This window comes from Hyposmocoma kahamanoa, unplaced genomic scaffold (genome assembly GCF_003589595.1).
Source record: "Hyposmocoma kahamanoa isolate Upper Pololo Valley unplaced genomic scaffold, ASM358959v1 220, whole genome shotgun sequence".
Taxonomy (NCBI): domain Eukaryota; kingdom Metazoa; phylum Arthropoda; class Insecta; order Lepidoptera; family Cosmopterigidae; genus Hyposmocoma; species Hyposmocoma kahamanoa.
Genome location: NW_020653740.1, coordinates 3,238,128 through 3,258,234, shown reverse-complemented (window position 1 = coordinate 3,258,234; position 20,107 = coordinate 3,238,128). Strand labels below are relative to the sequence as shown.

The window sequence follows — 20,107 nt, the reverse complement described above, 5'->3', positions numbered from 1 at the left end:
TGCTGTAAATATTTTAGACCCTTTGGTTACTTTAAAGTACGTAACGTAACTGTATTACTGTTTACTCATGTGGACATTTATAACAATCAGTGGCAAAATCTTTGACACTAACTTCTCTGCACTTTGCTCGGCTTAAGACGGTATCGAGTGGAATGATCTTAATGTTTCATGCTGTTCAATGTAAATATGGTCAATTAGTAAAGTGATCATTAATTCGCTCGCAGCTGCGAGTTTGTCTGATAGCTCGCTCAGTGCTATATAACGTATTTATGCTTTAAAATATTACTACGAGATATCTTGGACGCTTCACTGCACGTTTCGCTCGATGCATTTGAATTTGCATATTGAATTTATAATCCGACATAGTGATGTTTTCATATTTGTTATTACCAAAAAACGGAGTTAAACGTTACGTAGTATTTTACATTACTAGTACATATTTCTTTATCTAATCCGAAAAAATGTCTCTTTTGAATCGTGAAAATGATACAATCGAAGTCGTCTGCGGCGCTTGCACTGGTTTTATATTTGTTTATGCACCTTTACGTGACGCATACCTGTGATGGCCGGCAGGGAAGTTGGGTAAAAATAGTCTCATTACCCCAAATTTGCCGAAATGGCGTCATATTTTCACGCGGCCTAGTTTACACTCAAATCATTACTGAATGAAATTCAGAGATGGTAACAATATCTTTCTATTTCTACATATTCATGAGATTATAGAAATTTAAAAGTACAAGACATAAAACAATTCTAAATTGCTTTTTTAAAATTTAGTGTTAGATTCTGATAGAAGGATCATTTAATTTTAATTTAGAGTGATGATAATTTTTTTTTGATGAAAGGCACGCGAGTCTGCTGAGTAAGCTTCCTGCTGGCGGCATCCCTGCTGACTTTTGTAGTTGGATATTAGATTTCCTTGATGGACGGTCAATCAGAGTAGACATTGAAGGCTGCTCATCTGATTTGATGGCTATCGATGTCGGAGTTCCTCAGGGGTCGGTTCTCTCTACGACTCTTTCTTGTACACATCAATAACCTGCTAGTCCCAGGTATTGTTGGATTTGCAGATGAGAGCACTGTTACGGAGAGATATCTGACCAGCGCAAAAGACAGCAGGGTAATTATCAGTTCGTTGAGAGAGGCCATGGTGGAGCGGACGAACTTGACCTTAAGTCTTGTCTCTCAGTGGGGAGAAGACAATCTATTCGAGTTCAACGCCACCAATTCGCAGGCCTGTCTGTTTTCTGCTAAAAGGAGTCAATTTGATCTGACTCCAACTTTTCGGGGTATATCTGTCTCTCTTACCGATTGCCTGGATCTTCTTGGCATAACATTGAGCGCAACCCTTAACTTTGGCACTTAAATTGAAAGTAAGGCACAAATTGCAGCCAAAAAGTGGGTATCCTTAATTAGGTTAAGCTATATTTCATGCCTGGATATCTCTTAACTTTATACAAAGCAGAAGTCCGAGCTTGCATGGACTACTGGAGTCACCTGTGGGATGGCTCAGCGAAGTATCAACTTGAGGCTCTTGATTCGATTGAGCGTAGAGCCAGACGACTTATTGGCGACGATAAGCTCGAATCTAAAGTTCGTAGTTAGCCCACCGGCGCAAAGTTACCCGTCTGTCGGTTTTTTTACAGAATATATTACGGTGACTGTGCTCAAGAGCTCCATCAGCTCATCCCGCCCGCCCTCTTTTACCATCGGACATCCAGACATACGGCCGGCTATCATCCTTACTTGGTCGATATTCCCTTCAGGAGCACTAAGCGCTTTTCATCATCCTTTATTATGCGCACAGCCCAGGAATGGAATTCCCTGCCAGCGTCTGTATTTCCGAATTCATACAACCCGGTTATCTTTAAGGTGCGACTGAATAGGCATCTTCTAGGTAAGCTCGTTCCATCGTAGATACTATCTTTGCTCCAGAACTAGGTCAAGAGCAAGTCCATTTAATAAAAAAATAATAATAATAATATTCACCTTGAATTTAAAGCGATGATTTTTTTTAACAGTAAGCGGAGAGCGCAAGTCGTCTGAGGCGGAGGAGGGCCGCCGCGGCGGCAGCGGCGGTGGCGGGTCGCGGACGTCTAGTGTGTCGGACGAGGGTGGGTTCAATGAGCCCTCGCCCGAGGTAGTGGCTCGTCTGCGCCCCGCCGACTACCGTGAGCCGCCACCCGTACTGACCAGAGACCATCGCGATCACGAGCGCGCACGTTCCGACCCTGATACGCTTTCTGCCGCACAGCAGGTATTCTTTACTTCGCATTGTATTAAATTATTATATCAATGAGTAGAAACGCTTTTTCTAATCAATCTCTAACAGGGCAAGATATATTTTAATATTGTCTCTAGCTTAACTAGTTATTAGTGTAACCCGTTTGAAAACATTTTACAGATGTTCAACGCAACATTTCAGGATTCTGGCGTAGTTGTGAGCGAAGCGAGTCAAGGCTCAATTGAGGTGCTCGACAAGTCGACCACCAGCCAATGGAGCGTCTCCGAAGCAGAAGCCGTGCCGGCCGAGCGCGGCCCGGAAACGACCGAAGTCGCCCAGTCGCGTTGGGACGCCGACGACGCCAAACAACCCGACAGCATGACCCCTGACGAGGCTGAGATACTACTTAGTTCTAGGTAACCAAATTTGTTGAGTTCTCTTTTCACTGTAGTTTTAGCGTTCCAAGTTCGGCTTCCATGGTCTGCAAGACGCTGTTGGGAGTCGTTCTCATCCAATCATCAGACACTGCAGTTCGTCAGAGTAAAGCAATTGACAAATTCTAATAATTATTTTTCTCCTTTGTCAAATAAATAATTACATTTTTTAATTTTTTATTGAATGTGACGCTATTTCACCGTGATATTCAGTTATTTTAATGTGAAATTACTTCAGTAGTTTGTTATAATTATTACCTTTTTCTGTCTATGTACTTTTCCAAAATCTATTTTTGCAGTTAAATATTCGCTTTCTATGCCGCACCTGACTGTATTTTCAAGTCACTACTTTAAAATCTGCTTTCCTATATTTTTACTTCCTTTCGTTTGTTGAGTAGTGTATGCTCTTCATACATTTTAATGTTCATATCGTGCGTTAGTATTTTGTAGGCAATACATTTATTACGTACACAAAACATTGAATATACTATTTATCATGTTATATATTATACATGTCCTACAATTCTGTATTATGTATATTTTATTTGCTTGTTATTATTATTAAATGTTATATTTTTATCATTTGCATGCTGCCTGTGCGCACAACGCTTCATTTTGCCTGAACACATTTGCAGCATTTTGGAGAAGAAGCTTAGGTAAGCTCGCTTCACTTTGTACAGTTGTGTCTGTATCTGTATTCTTCGTAGTCTGTACCCTTCGGTTACTTTTATACTCACTTGCTGCTTATATTGTTTTAAATAAAAACAATAAAGGGCCGCAAATTAATAGGGAAAACGATACGCTCTTATAATTGTGTATATATATATATATATATATATATATATATATATATATATATATGAAGTATATATATATATATATATGAAGTATATATATATGAAGAAATTAATTTTTGAAGGTGAACAACGTTGACTTTATGAGCCATCCCGCGTGCAGTCCCGACCTGGCACCTTGTGACTTTTATTTATTTCCAAACATTAAGAACCAGTTACGCGGGTCCATTCGTTTGAAAAAGTGCATTAACGCTAATGGAGAATATTTTGAGAAACAATAGATTCATTTCTGACATTTATACTAATTTTTTGTTATTCATTCCGGAAACTTATAGTGCGCCCCACATATATAGCACATAAACACAAATACATAGCATGTTCTCACTGATCTAATTTTAGGCATATTTATGTACATTACTTTAGAACAGAGGACGTAACAAAACACAACGACAATTTGTTATAACGTAGTTAATATTTTTTTCTGTATACAACTATTTCAGACAAGAAGCTCTCCTATCGGACGAGCAAGCGCAGGAGATAGTAGCTATGCTATCACCTCACAACGGAGTTTCGCTCAACGATAGCTACCAGTCCGTACTCTCCTACGAGAGGTATACAAAATTTTGTTTAATTCTTTAATGACAAATAGTATGTAATTTTCGTATATTAGTCTTTTGTTTAACTAAACTGCACAAAACATACTAGTCTCCTGGGATGTAATATCCAATAGGACGAACGGAAAATAATTCGCGTGCTTGCACATGCAACCGATACTGAAACTGTTGGTAAATGATTTCAAGTTTGAAGAAGTATTTTTTTTATAACATCAAGTGACGGGATAAGCAAATCATGTGGCTGTTCTTAAGCTACACGCCTGTCCATAACAGTTGCAGTACCTCAATGACTCGGAACCTCAATCACAAAGATCTGATGGATACTGCCATTGCGCCTGTCACCTTGAGACATAAGTTGACAAGTCCCCATGTGTTTGTATTTTCACCAGCGCCCTTACCTTACAAAACCAGAACGTAGTAATACTTGGCGGCAGAAATGGGTAAGGTGGTAGTACTAATTTTAATAGTAATCGATACACGGCTATCAATTTAGCCCAATCACCGTGTATATGAATGCTTATAGCGAAACTAGAGATGGGTCATGAATAAATATTTTACCCTTCAAAACCGGAATACAGTAATGCTGACATTACTGTTTGGCGGCAGAAATAGGTAAGGTGGCAGTGCTTCCCTGTACGAGCTCTTTCACAAGGAGCTCTACTGCTACTAGAATCAAATACAAGTAAAATTACATCCTTTTACACCTTTTTATTTGTATCGTAAAATACATTTAACCCCATGTACCGTATTCTTTTTATAGCATGCAGTCAGTGGATGAGAGCTACGAATTCGTATCTCTGGAGACAGAAGCAAACATGGCGGGCGGCGACCAGAAGCAGCCACAGGAGAAGGTTGAGGAAAGCGACACCGTGTTCAACCACTATCCACCACAGCAGCTGCGTGAGTTAGGGGAAGAAAACGGCATACACTACTTTGAAGATGGTCACTTTTATACAGAGGTGAGGTAACTTTAAGGTTGACTTCGTACATTCACTGTTACCACTGCGCTGCAACACACTCTATTATGCGTGCACGTACCAAACAATGGTGTCAAACTCCTTTCAGGTGTGTAGCAACGCGGTAGAACCGGACATATACAGGATGAATTTTTAGTCATTTTATGACTTTCATTTTATGATCTTTAGTGAAAATATAACATGCGCAAATTTTCCTTTTAGTGTAAGTCAATACTAAAATTAAGATATGCCATCGCAAAATTGTTTCAAAAAATTGCGCGCGTGTGGACAGCCTACTCGATATGCGCGCTAGGCCACCCCCCGCGTCATTGATAAAATACATAAGTTGCAAATTTTCCCTTCATACTTTCACGGGCTTAGGACCGTCAAGTTACAAAAGACTTTTGTGATGTTATTTTAGAATGTAGACAATTAATTCGAATTCAAGTCAAGATTTTGTTACATTAACGCACGAAAACGAGAGCGGAAGTTATTTATAAGTAAATTGTTTTAGAGGTTTGACAAAATTTAATGATATTATTACAAAATAATGATAAAAATAATGCACCAGATAAACACACCTAATTAGGAAAGTTCGTTTCCCGAACTTAACTTCTACGCATTTAAAGCGTTGTGTTACAGAAGGCCATCGAAGAATTTACTTATTGAATTTCAAAGTCACTAAAAATTTTACCATGTGTAGAGAACAAAAGAAAATAATCTTTACTTTTGTTTGTGAGACAAACAAAAGGTTCGCTTCCTACGATGAATTGTAACGAATTAGTATTTAGCAAGTAATAAAAAAAAGAATCTTCCCATCGCCCTTTTGTTATCTACGCACGTGGTGTTTTTTATTAGTGAACTAGAAACATTTTATAATAATATCAATAAATTTAAACAAAACATCGATTTACGACAAATGTAGTCCGCACTCGTATCGTACACAGAAGTATAAAAATAAAAGCAGGCCATGCCTTTTGCAATAAGGCGTATTTAAAATATTTGAATCAACTTATGTACATTTAATTAAAATCAAATAAAAATTACCTTAGCGTAACAACTTTAACAGTATTTTAATAATTGCTCAAAATGTAAACCATTCCTCCCCAAGCAGATTCTTGCACGTTTTTGAATATTGTCTTGTATTTTGTTCAGCACTGTAGTGTCACTTTTCACTTGTGCAAATGCACTTTCAATTTTTAGTTTCAATTCGTCGAGGCTTTGGGCCTCCTCCACATACACGCGGCGTTTAATTTCGCCCCACAAAAAAAAGTCACAGGGTGTGAGGTCTGGTGACCTGGGTGGCCATGGAACGGGACCCCCGCGGTCGATCCAGCGATTCCCGTATTCCATATTTAAATAATTCCTCACGTCGATAGCGTAATGTGGCGGTGCACCGTCATGCTGATAATAAAAAGCAGGATGGTTAATGAGGGCTAGCGGTACGTCGTCCATAAAATCAGAGACTATGCTTTGTAGCATATTGAGATAGGTGCCGGTCAGCCGCCCCTCAATAAAATACGGCCCTAGAATTTTATCACCGACAATCCCGGCCCACACATTTGCACTAAAACGCGCTTGTTGATAATTGTCTTTTATCATGTGCGGGTTGCGATACGACCACCAATGTTCATTATGTTGGTTGTACAGCCCCACACGTGTGAATAGGGCTTCATCAGTCCATAAAATGACCGCATCGGGGTGTGCGATCAGCCACTCGCAGAAAACTCGACGAGGCAGCGCGTCTGCTTCATTTAGCGTTTGCACTTTTTGAAAGTGATAAGGGTGCAATCCAGAGGTGTTGAGCAGCTTCCACACAGCGTATTGACTAACGTTGAACCGTCGAGCTGCATCACGTGTACTTCGTCTTGGATTTCTCCCGAAAAAATCGAAGATTTCGTCTTCGATTTCCACGGACAGTCGCGGCCTACCACGTCCTTGGGCGTGTGAAGGCGTCGTAAACTGGCCATGGTCTGAAACGTTTGGCGGTTGGGGACTGTAGGACTTGCTATTCCATAATTGCGAAGGCGAGGAATGCTCTCTGACTCGTATAGTCTCTGGGCTCCGTTTAGGCTTTCATCACTTATAAAATAGCACTTGACCATTTCAAAGTACTCGCGGTTTGTATACATAGTGACACGTGAATGCGTTTTCAATAGCGAGATAGCGTTGCACACACATACGAAACGCTACACGGACGTGTGACGACTGAAGTGACAGCCGCCAATAGCGTTCGGCGCGGGCGGCGGCGGTGGCGGCATTTTGCTTTGGCGGCCTATGATTGGAGAATCCGCGCGGTTAGCGTATGGCATTCATTCATTGACGCATAGTCGTAGTAAATAATAATAGCGTAAATTGGTAACCAATTTTTGTCGAGTATTACTTCGGAATAAATATTTTCATTTTGAAAATAGACCTATCAATTTTTTTTCGAAAATGGAGTCTTTGAATGATACCTAGCGGCTGGAAAAAATTTGGACGATGATTAAAAAATCACCTGTATAACCGGATTTTCACATCAAGTTATAAAATTCTTGTACATTGAATTTGCTATTAAAAACATCATAAAAAACTATTTCATGCACTTGATTTAGTTGGAACATCGTCTGAGTCACTATATGAGTTTTATTAGTCACATGGTCCCGGAATCACTGCTGCAGTAGGTTTCATGTAGAGCTCCGCCGATTTAATTCTACTTATTATTTTGTATTGACTCTGATTTGACTGCGCTAGTATTCATGTTAAGCTTGGTATACTGAATAAAATTAGTAAAAAAAAACATTAAAATTCTCGCTTTTTTGTGTACAACATTTGCATTTATATTTGTCTCCTATATCATCCACTGGTTATTCGAAAGTAAAAAAACTTTTTCACGTTTTTTTATAATACTAAGTGTTTCCGTGGATAAATGTACCCTGGTATGCTGGCAGTGGAAAGTTTATATTATATTAATCTTTGATATTTACATATTTACTTTTATTTATTGTTTTATAATATCAAGTGACTGGACGAACAAATCATGCGTCTGATAGTAGTAACCTACATGCTTGTCCATAACAGTTGCAGTACCGTTCAGAGCTTTAAATCGCAAAAATCTGAGGGGCAATGCCACTGCGCCCGTCACCCTGAGATGTAAGTTGACAAGTCTCATGTGCCTGTAATTTCACCAGCATTTACCTTTCAAAACCGGAATACAGTAATGCTGACATTTCTGTTTGGCGGCAGAAATAGGTAAGGTGGCAGTACTTCCCTGTACGAACTTTTTTACAAGGAGCTCCACTGCTGCTATTTAAATTTTAGTCAACATATTAGGTTCGCAATTGTGTTAATAACTCTTAGCCTACGTTAGTACTTAATAATTAACAATGATTTCGTCCTTTGACTGAGTTTCCAATATCAAAGGACAAGATTAAATAATTAAGATTAAATATCATCTTCCAGATGGTGTTACTACTGCCCCACACTCTGTCTATAAGCAAATCGTTTTCGTGCGCCATACCGCGTTGAAACCAGATTTTTGTACTAAATACGATAAATTTGTAAATAAAATAATAGAATATGGCTTAATGTACAGTACATTAACCCTACCTAATTATGTTTTCCAGGTGGCCGGTCTCCCACCGATAGAGGAAGACGAAGACGACGATTACTACCCGCCGGTATTTGTTAAGAAAAATAGCAAAGTTAAATTCAGGTAAGATCACTGTACTACCCAAGTAATATTTGCATTACGAATACGCAACAATCTGTTGACTTTACTCCTGACAGTTTGCGTTGCCGAAATAAAAGTGACTTATACAGGATTATGTTTAATTTAATCTTAGAATACAGTATTAATGTCATTAAAAAGCAAGTTTACGACTTTTGGCAATGCACAGGCTTTTTACTTTTCATTGAAATCGATGAATAGTGAAATTGACATTGACCATTATTTTTATTTTTCTTTGAAATGTACATAGTATGAGTGAGTAAGATTTTCCTTATATAAGGAAATTAACTCTACCGGACGATTTTAACCGAAGGGCAAATTGTAAAAGATATGTTACCACGGAAATCTATTGATAAATATGTATATCAGAATTTCTTAATATGGAAAACAGTTTTCTATAGAAAACCTGGAAGAAGAAATAGACAATAAGCTGTGTCAAAAGTTGAGAGAGGACACTGACTCCTGTAACATAGGTCTTACTAGCTTAGCTCAGGTGTCGAGGACTTCATTACTATATTGTAAATATTTTGTAACAATAAACATTTTGTTATTATTATTATTCTTGAGAGACGTCTTGCATAACTTGGACGTTAAGGTAACTGTGTCAACTCTTGCCTAAACAAGCTACCATTTTAAATTGACCCTGTATGTACATTTTTTCTCCTGCCAGTTCAAATCCTATGAAAGTGTTCTCGACACACTCTGTGCGCGAATACGATCGTCGCAATGAGGACGTGGATCCCGTGGCAGCATCGGCCGAATACGAATTAGAGAAGCGAGTCGAGAAGATGCATGTGTTCCCTGTTGATCTTGTCAAGGGCGCTGATGGACTCGGCTTATCTATTATTGGTATGTTATTTACGCAATTACAAACCGGCTATGAGTTACACGCTCCATGGTATTTTTTGTATCGAAGGTGGTATTAATTAGAAAATAATTAGGAAGTATACATTTCGCTTCATACGACCCATCAGAATACGGCGGGAGGGAATTTCAACGGGCAGACTAAATTGTGCATTCTGAAAATCTTTCTATAGCAATAAAGCATATCTATCTGTAAAAGTTCGCGACCCACAGTTGTTATCTACCTTCTACTTACAATAATACAATGCTGGTATTAAATGAATATCTTTATTCAGGAATGGGCGTTGGTGCTGATGCAGGGCTAGAAAAGCTAGGTATATTCGTGAAGACCATCACAGAAAGCGGCGCTGCAGCTCGTGACGGACGCATACAGGTCAACGATCAAATCATCGAAGTCGATGGCAAGAGCTTGGTACGTATACTGGAATGTCATAATAAAATAAATGATGAATTTTGTTTTTTTTTAAAGTTCCAAGACCAAAACGGTAATCATTCAGCATGAAGTTCGTTGATTTCAACTTGTAAATTTTTTACTATATGTATAGTGTGCCATAACTATTTCATTTCAAAAGCAATTTCATTAAAGACAAACACACTCGTTAAAGACACTATTTGGAGTGAGAGTGATTAATTTACATTAGCAGTAGAGCTCCTTGTGAAAGAGAAGTACTGCCACCTTACCTATTCCTGCCGTCAAGTTCCAGTTTTAAAGGGTGGTGGTGAAATTACAGGCACGTGAGACTTATCAACTTATGTCTCAGGCTCTCGGGTGCAGTGGCAGCGCCCCTCAGGTCTTTGCGATTTAAATCTCTGACTGACATTGCAATTGTTATGGACAGGCGTGTGTAGCTTACCATCAGGCTTGGTAGTCCCGTCATATGATCTAATAAAAAAAAATTACGTGTACAATGTAGATATGAGCGCCGCGCCGCCGCACTATATGGGGAGATTGAGTTATTTTCATGTCATAAATCTATAACTTCCAAGCTTTGAAAGATAATTATGAGATTTTTTTTTTGGATATTCTTGAATATATTTACTTTTAATTAATATACATTTTGTAGGTTTTAACATATTTTTAATAACTTAACTTTTTAAACCTTTTTTAAACTTAATATTTTTAATAACTTAATAAAAAAAGAAAGCAAAAGCAATTACAAAGGTCATATTACAAAATTGAAGACTATGTGTTAGTAAAAGATTTGTGTAAAGACGATATGGGTCTAGATTCTGCACAAATTTGATGCAAAGTGTATTCAATAGCATATAAGTGTATTTGAAAAGAGCAATCGCTAGAGTTTTTCTTCTCAGGAAAGGCAGCATAGTGAACGAGCAGTAGCTTATAAAATGACATTTTCAAGTGTAATTTATTTTACCTATGGTATAAATGATTCTTTGACTTTGAATAACTATAAAAAATATATGAACAAAAATAAATGTATATAAACTAACATCAATCTTTAAAGTAAATAAACTATGTAAATTAAACATCTTTGTATTAATAATTATAACAAACTAGTGGAGTAATTTCACAAAAAATAATTGAATATCAATTCAATAAAAATTTAATTAATACAATGAATAGCGACATCTCTCGCCAGGACTGGTAGCTGTAAAGGTACTAACTGGATGATAAATCTGCAATAGATTTCTCATAGATGGCGCTACGACTAAAAAGTCGTTGAAAGACCAAGTACAAAGACACGACGCAAGCACATAGAAAAATTCGTGAGGTCCGTTGGTTCGTTCCGTGGCTTAGTTGGTATAGCGTCTGGCACGGTATGCAAGAAGACGTCGCACTATGGGAACCTTGACTCCTTTTCATATCATAAATCTATAACTTCCGTGTTTTTGATGATATCTACCTGATTTTTTTTCTGGGTATACCTAAATAGATATTCTCTTAAATAATATACACTTTATAAGTCAAATTTTATTTATTATAGTTATAAAAATTAAGGAATAAAAAAGTATTAATTTCTTAGATTTAACCATGCATGTTCTTATAAATTTATAGATTAATAAGATGAAGTACCTACTTTAAATATCAAGAATACATAAAAACATAGCTTAGTAGTCACTCAGGAGCTCTTTTGCTTCATCAAGACGTTCCAAATATTTATTGTTGTAAGGTTTTCTCAAGCTTGTAATGTATGGATCAGAGGTATACAAAAGTGTGTGTATAACGTCTTCGTTGGTGGCTGCCCTCGAACATTTTCTTGCATGATGAAGTCTGAACTGCTTGTAGTCTTTGTTTCGTGACTCTTGAGCATCTTCAGAGAGTTGTCCAAGAGGCAAGACAGAAAAATGACGTATGACACTCTCACCATGAATCAACACTTTGTGCACTGATGACGGCATGTAATACCATTTATATTTATTAACATACAGCTGTGCTGTATCGAATGCATACTGTCCAAATTTCGTGGCATCAATACCTCTACCACTTGACATGACCTGAAGTATAACATAAAACCGTTTTATTAATTCCTCATTTATTCCAGTGATTTCTGATGAACGATGGTAGTTTTGGAAAAATCTTCTGGCTGTATTACCGTCATTAGTGTTGCCACTTACTTGCTTAGGTTTATATATATTCAATCCAAGTTCTTCTCTGAACCTTCTTTGTACGTAAGCTTTCTTTTGCTTTTTTAAATCTTTATTCTCTGTTGTTGTGGCAGACCATTTTTCAAAACCTAGATTGTAAGATAAATGTAAAATAAGTTCCATAAATCTGATCCAACAATGCAAAGTTGAAAGTCCATATTGATAAGAAGCTTCATCCACAGGTTTGTTTCGCACTCTTTCTAAATTATTCATTTCTGTAGGTCTTGCACTGCAAATAGTGCACACAGCACTTGAGGAAGTTTCTGACAAAACTTGAGCCACTTTCCCATCAATTATAGTTAAAAACAACGTGTTTTATTTCAATACCTTCTCCATTGTGATTAATTAGGGAAGGATTCAGGGCTAAAATTTGAGCATTAATTTCGCTGACTACCAGTGTTGTTTTCTCAGCTGTTTCTTTTGAAAATTCTATCAAAATTAGTCGGCAAAATCTCACTGACGAAGGAACAGGATTAGTCCACAATACTTCATTAGTATTGGTATCAATAAGTCGCAATGGCACTAAAGATGATATAAATAAATTAGAGTCTGAAATTAGATCACTCTCTTCAGACAGGGGTTGTTTGTATTCGCTTTGTCCACTTGATCCATCACAGCCCCATTTGGAATATAGCATTAAGTGGGTTGAACCCACTTTATAAACATCATTAATTTTTAGAAGTCTGGCCGAAGTGTGATCTAAAAGATCTTGTAGTTTTATTTGTGCTTTTATGTTAGTAATTTCAACGCTAGATTCTGGTAGATAGCACATTCGCTTAGCTTCACGAATCGACTTGTAAGAAGGAAACAATAAGCAATTTTTTGTAATTAAACAATTTCTCATATTGTCATACTGTGCCTTGTTCAGATTTAATTCTATAAAAATGCTGAGTGCTTCGTCTTTTGAATACGCTGTTATATGTGCTGGTTCATTAAGAAGACTATTGCGTATTTCACTTTTTTTTTCTGAAGGCAATGTTCGTAAAACTTCAACAATTAAGGCTTCTTCTACTTCGCCACGAGCCTTAAGCCCTGTATGTACGAGTTCAATATGAAATCAAGTCCACATGAATCAAGCAATTCCTTGTTTTTACGTTTTTTTGTGCTCACTGAACTATTTTCGTACGTTTTAGGTCTTCCTCTTTTTTCTTCTCAGGTTCAGAAGGTTCAGGTTGGCATGTAGGTTCTTCTAGTTTCACCGTGAATATGCCATCCAACCAATTGCTGTTTTTACTTAAAAACAGATCTTTCTTTCGACCCGCTTTAGAAAAGCGTTGACGAAACTGGTTTATGAAGATTTCTTTGAATATTTGGTATAATTTTTGCTATGTTTTCATCTGAAGGTTCTGTGAAATTGCTTCGTATATAATGTGTAATAGAAACAACATAATTCGAATCACTTTCAATCAACACGAGACTTAAGTCGCGTCTGGTGCACGAGAATTCACTCATTGCGGAAAGTTACTGCGTAACAAACTTTTGCTAATAACAAAAACTAATGAAGAACTGTAATATTTAATGAAAAAGTCACTGTTTTATACTAAATAATGACAGAAGACGAGTGCAAAATTACTTGATAAAAACTAATTTATCATAATGCGGTTATGCGGTTTTTAATGGTACTGTTTGTCAATTGGAATCAAATTCTGTGAGAAATATGTGATAAAAATACCGCAAAATATAAAATATAATCTAACAATAGTGTCATATGCGTTTTTTGACGGTAAGGGCAGAAAATTACGAAAAATAGAAACTCTTAATGTACGAAATTAAAATTAATAAAAAGTTTACTGCATATTTTACGAAATTAAAACATGTTCTGCACTGAAACCGCAAGAAATTTTTGTTTGCCATCTAAGTATATCATATTTCTTACAAAATAACACAAAAAATAGAACTTCGGCAAGCTTCGGCAACTGTCATATCTCAAAGTCAAAGATTAGAAAAAGAAAATATTACATATGATGTTTATATATTTTTGTTTAAATAATGTTGTGCTAAATTACACATTTTTTATATCTGAAAGTAAAGTACACATTCCAAGCTTTTTCTAAAATGGGGTAAAACTTATATGATTTCTATTGTTTTCATACTAGAAAATCATATCGAAGAAATAAAAGTTACAAAGTTGTTTTTGTATTTGTTTTATTCCTTATCTTCAAATGATTTCAACTGTGCCATACGAATGGTTAGAGATTTGAATCTTATTATAATACATGCATCTCCGCATGCTTTTGTAAAAAGCATTTATGAGATGGCTCTCTTAAGAGGGTTCCCATAGTGCGTCGGTTCGAATCCGACCGGATCGAAGGAATTTTTTCTGAGTGTTCGATTTTTGTATCAATAATTATAACAAACTAGTGGAGTAATTTCACAAAAAATAATTGAATATCAATTCAATAAAAATTTAATTAGTATATTTTTTATTATGCAAATGCGCTATTTATACATAATATTGATGTGAAGCTTGCATGTGAAACGGTTTGATAAAATTTTTCTTTTCAAAATTATTAATAATCACATTGATTCTACTTATTTACTAAGCCAAATTTCATTTAAATGTCCAAGACCCAACCTACGTCCGCGAGGCCCATTTGCAATACCTCATTGTCGCACTAATTATTCTAAGAATAGGTTCCTTGTAAGGGCTTGTACCCAATTTAATAATGTATATAATGAAATTAATATATTTGACAATAAGCCATTCCGGTTCAAATCTGCCATTACGAAGATCTTATTAACGTAATTATCCAATCGAGGCAATTTTTCTTAGTGTTCGGTCTTTGTATTCTTTATTATAGCGAACTGGTGGAGAGTTTTCTGATAAAGTGGTTGAATGTCATGGTAATTCACATCATGATATTCATTAAACTTAAAATTGTAATTAAAAATTACCCACAATTTGTTGCTTGGTGGTAATTATTTTGTTGGTTGCTACCTTATTTTACGTATGTTCAGTGTCTATCTAACGTAACTTAGTTTAAACAGTAGTGGAAACTGTTTTGGCCAGTGTTTGTTTTATACGTGTTATTAATGAAATGTATAATATGACGCTGTATGTTTCCCAAATAAATAAAAAAATAAAAAAATAAAATAAAAACTATCTACCACTATATGCGGTTTTCGATAATTTTATCATAGTAAATTGTATACGTGAACAAAAGTACGGTGAGAAATTGTATATTACATATATATGTATACCTACATACTTTAATTGCATATGTATCTAAATAATAACCAAATTGTATACATTATAACATAAAGCCATATCAAGTAATAAAATTTACTCTTCGTTAGCGTAGTAAGAACATAATTTCCTAAGTTCACGATTTAATAGATTGACATACGTTACGCAAGGAAACTGCAAGTTTTTTTTTCTTCTAATATAATTTAGTTAGTTTTCCTATGAAACAACACTATAGAGCAACGGCAAATTTCGGCAATAGTCAAAACTCTAATTGAATATTAAACATAAGCAAAATTAGCATATCACGAGATGTAAATAGCTGATGGGTATATTTACGAGAGCAGATTATATACATGTACTTCAGAAAAAGTACATATTTTCAGCTTTCCAAAATGGTATAACACTTTAATTACTATTGCTATGTCACTGTAAATTCATATTGAACAAATCACAAATTTAAAATTATTTTAAACATTTTTTTATTCCGCATATTTGGCTGCTCTATGCCATGAAATAGTATCATACAGAAGTTTAAAAGATATATATTTGTATAGATTGATCTTTTAGCTTTAATTTGAGGTATAATACATGTATCTCCACAGACTTTTCAGAAAACCATTTATTAAATGGCTCTCTTAGGTGGTTCCCCATAGTGCGCCGCCTCGTTTTTCCAGTTCAGGGAACAAGTCTGCAGGCAAGGAATTCCACTCCATAGCCGTTTGCCATATAAATGTGGAAGCGTAACGCTTCGTGCGAATGTTTGGAATATCCACAATATAGAGGTGGAACCCAAGTCTACACCTAGTCCCCCGGTGATGGAAAGGGGAAAGCGGAATGAAACCGTGTAATTCCGTGTAATAATTCAAATATATATGTAAATACCGATAAGCTGGCAACTTTACTGCGGTGTTCAAGGCTCTGCAGCTTCGCCTCCACTGATTCCGAGCTACCTATAAGCTTCTTGACACGGTTGTCAATTGAATCAAAGGTGGCCAGTTGGTATGTAACAGGGTCATCCTAAAGGTGGCAACAGTACTCAATGCACGACCGGACTTATGCTTAGTACAGCTGAAGCAACTGTCCCTATCTACCGACCCGAGATGTCCTTATCTACCGACCCGAGAGTTAGGGTTTTCCGGAGAGACCACGGGCTCGACGGCAAGACCAGGGTACAGCGGGCGTCCGGGCCAAGCCCTCCGCCAGTGATACGCCTTTGTGGGCGTCTCTGGCGGACCCGGACTTGGGTATGGACTCGTTGGGGTTTATGGTTAGCTGCAGAGACGGACATGTTTGTCTCGTGAGCAGCTAACGCGTCTTAGTAGCGATCTAGTTGAGTTGAGTTGCCCTTTAAGTTGGAAGCTATATCCGGACATTGTCGAAGGACACTGCGACTGGCATCTCCGGCACTAGCCCAGAGAGCTAGTAGAGGATAAGCTAGATATCCTCCGGTCCCTCCTGCCGCTTAGGTTATTGGGAACCGGAGAGACGTCGTTTTTCGGCGTCGATAAGCGTACCTTACAGCTCTGCCACCAATGAGGAGATTTAGTAGTGGACTCAGAGTCGACGGCTTGGCGGTGGCAATTGCTAGTTGTGCAATGCGCAACGGGAAGTGAGCGTGCCTACAGTTCCGGTACCTACCTGAAAAATAGGGAGGGTAATGTATGTACTCTCGAAGATCCGGATGAAGTCAAGTGACAGAGGTCAGTGAGAACCAGGTACACTGGCTGTGCGCGCACAAGTTATAGTGTCCTTCTCATATGCCGTATGCCCTAAGGGTAGTTAGGGAGGGTCACTATAATCAAAACTAACGTAGAAAGATATGGTGCTTGTCCCGGTGTGAAGTAACGCCTCACCCTGGAAAGGATCCCAAGCTTCCTTGCTGCACATTTGGCCATGAATTCAATGTATCTGCCGAAATACAAATTGGACGACTGGTCCATTCCAAGTAGGAGGCGACAGTGGGCTATCGGTATGGATAGGTGTGGATATCACGAAAAGTCGGGAGTCAGCTCAAAGGGACTTCGTTTCGTGGAGAATAGACACGCTTGCGTTTGGTAACGTTAAATTTGGCATCGTCTTAATCGGAGACTGCTTTGAATGTCAAATCCAAACGGCTAACCATGGACTCTCGACAAGACTGGATTTCCTCTCCACTGACCCTTGCATTGTCAAGTACCTATCTAAAACTGTGTTATCATCAGCATACGCAAAGGTACCTGGAGTTAACATATCATTGATATGCAGCAGAAAGAGAGTTGCAGACAGTACGGAACCCTGAAGAATCTATAGCCATATGTTCGGAAGAGTAGCCTTCTAAGACCACTCGAATTGAACGTTCGCTCCAGAAATCCGAGATTTGCCTTGTCATCTGCAGTATGGGCCAGCGTGCCGTCCGGCCGCAGCAGAGGTGACATAGGTAGGCGACAAAAGTTAGTGATTTTATATTTAAAAAGGTTTTGTTTAAAAAATTAATTTATCAATTTCTGGCGTCGCCATTTTCACTACGCGTACACAATATGGAAGCGTGCGCGTGCGTAATCGGAGCACCTAATAGAACTGATAAAAATTTGATTACTATAAAAAATACGTTATTTAATTTTTTGTTTTGAGAAACTATTTATATAACGGTTTTTGTAAAAACAAACACCGATATACAAATTCGTTTTAGGGTCGCACTCGCGCCGCCGACATGCCGCCGCCGCTGCCGCTCATGTCTAGTACTATGTTGCTTCATTATCCTTGAATAATGTAGCCTTTGCACCACTACACCAAGTGATAAAATGCTAGCTTTTTCAACAATTAAATTCACTTGCTTCCCGATTTTTGTGTGTTTGTTTAACTGAGTTATTTTGTCAGGTGGGCGTAACCCAAGCGTACGCAGCATCGGTGCTGCGCAATACCTCCGGGCCGGTGAAGTTCTTGATCGGGCGCGAGAAAGACCCCGACAACAGCGAAGTCGCTCATCTCATACGACAATCGCTTGCTGCCGATAAAGAGAGAGAGGAGAGGTAAATTATTTGCTACGAAAATTGTTGATGATGACATTATTCGCAACGCGTTACTCATGTACAAATCAAATATATAATACATAAGTTCAAAATCCCTTTTTCCTGGATTTTACCTTATCCGGAATGAGGTTTTTGGGTTTCAAGGCATAAAACATGAGTTAGAAGACTAGTTGCGATAATTAAATGCTTTTCTTTGGCATTCAAAAGTACACAATAAGGTGATGGTTAATTGGAAGGGTACTCGAGTATTTCTGATTCATTTTCAACATGTTCATGTGAACTTACATTTACAACTTTATCGAATCAAAATATTTTTTAGCCAAGTACTGGAATGTTTGTGATATTAGGGCGGTGCGCGAGAGACAGCGGCGGCAACAGAGCGAGGAGGACGAGACGGTGCACGCGCCCGTTGACGTCGCAGCCAACACTCGCCATCCCGACATTGGAGAGTTGCGCGCACTACTTCACGAGGTCAGATATATTGTTACTTAAGCTAATATTGCAAGTGACTAGGTTAGGATCATCCGTGGATGTTGAAGAAAGCGATTAAACCCGTTTATCGGCCAAAGTCGTTCAATGTCGTTCTCTCGACAACTACCTGTTTTACACTAAAGTTTGTCCTTTATGGACCAGTAAATTCACAGATGGTTGGTGGCTGCCCAAACGGTGATCGATGACGTAGTTTGCGCTAGGTTACCTACACCATTGGCTGCTTAGTCATTTGGGATGGGATGCTTATTAATAAGCATCCCAGTTTTAGTAGCAGTTGAGCTCCATTTGAAAACGTTTGTCTAGGGAAGTACTGCCACCTTATCTATTTCTGCCGCCAAGCAGTAATTTCACCATTACTGTGTTCCGATTTTGAAGGGTAAGGGTGCACGTGGGACTTGTCACTTTATATCTCTTATGTGTTGTATGATCTTTGCGTTTCAAAGCTTGAGTGGCACTGGAACTGTTATGGACAGGCGTGTAGCTTACCATCAGGCGCACGACTTGTTCGTCCCGTCACTAGATATTATTAAAAAAAAAAAACAAAACGTAGTCTACTTGTGATCGTGTTACTGAGTGAGAAAGATGGGATCAAGTATGCCGGTTTGTTTATCAGCTGGTGGGCATGGAAGCGGCGGGCGGCGGATCGGCGGAAATCAGCGCTCGGCTACGCGACTGGTGCGCCGTACGCGCGCCCGACGAACTCAAGCGCGCAGCGGACACTGCGCATCGCGCGCGCAAGAAATACGACAAGGTAACAAACTCTTTTTTACAGCATTTCAATTTCGCTGCGAATGATATCCCTGGCTTATTTTGGTGCGGTTATAATCATTAATCTATTTAAACCAATAACTTATCTTCACGCCGCGGGATTTAATCGTTGGCGTTTCGTTTGCTTTTAATATTACTTTGTGTTTTGTGTTTTTATTTGTTATTGTGATACTAACCTGGGGGCCATCCATTAGGCTCGTCGCGCACTGCGAGAATGGCGTCGCACGCGCGCAATGGTGCGTGCGCGGGAGGAGTGGTGGAGCAGCGCTTTGCGCGACGCGCACCGCGAGTACGCTTCTGCGCTGTCCGCGCTGCACGACCGCGTCGCCAGACTCGAAGTGCTACTGCTAGTACGTATCGTTACAGCCGTTTTCCTAGTACAAATGTCACCTAAATTCACTTTACGGGGTGTGCTTTTGCCATTATGAATATGCAGTATAACTATTGTCA

At 38.2% G+C, this 20,107-nt stretch overlaps 1 protein-coding gene across 2 annotated transcripts in view; it reads left to right on the top strand.

Annotated features, from left to right (window-relative positions):
* Window positions 1–20,107, top strand: part of LOC113227983 — a 29,274-nt gene that overhangs the window by 1,967 nt on the left and 7,200 nt on the right. For both annotated transcript variants that reach the window (XM_026461096.1, XM_026461097.1), the window contains 12 exons: window positions 2,022–2,257; window positions 2,405–2,640; window positions 3,294–3,314; window positions 3,953–4,063; window positions 4,827–5,025; window positions 8,628–8,716; window positions 9,402–9,580; window positions 9,871–10,007; window positions 18,246–18,397; window positions 18,745–18,868; window positions 19,503–19,640; window positions 19,852–20,007. In XM_026461096.1, the coding sequence (XP_026316881.1) occupies window positions 2,022–2,257; window positions 2,405–2,640; window positions 3,294–3,314; window positions 3,953–4,063; window positions 4,827–5,025; window positions 8,628–8,716; window positions 9,402–9,580; window positions 9,871–10,007; window positions 18,246–18,397; window positions 18,745–18,868; window positions 19,503–19,640; window positions 19,852–20,007 (1,778 nt within the window). The remainder of the gene's footprint in view (window positions 1–2,021; window positions 2,258–2,404; window positions 2,641–3,293; window positions 3,315–3,952; window positions 4,064–4,826; window positions 5,026–8,627; window positions 8,717–9,401; window positions 9,581–9,870; window positions 10,008–18,245; window positions 18,398–18,744; window positions 18,869–19,502; window positions 19,641–19,851; window positions 20,008–20,107) is intronic.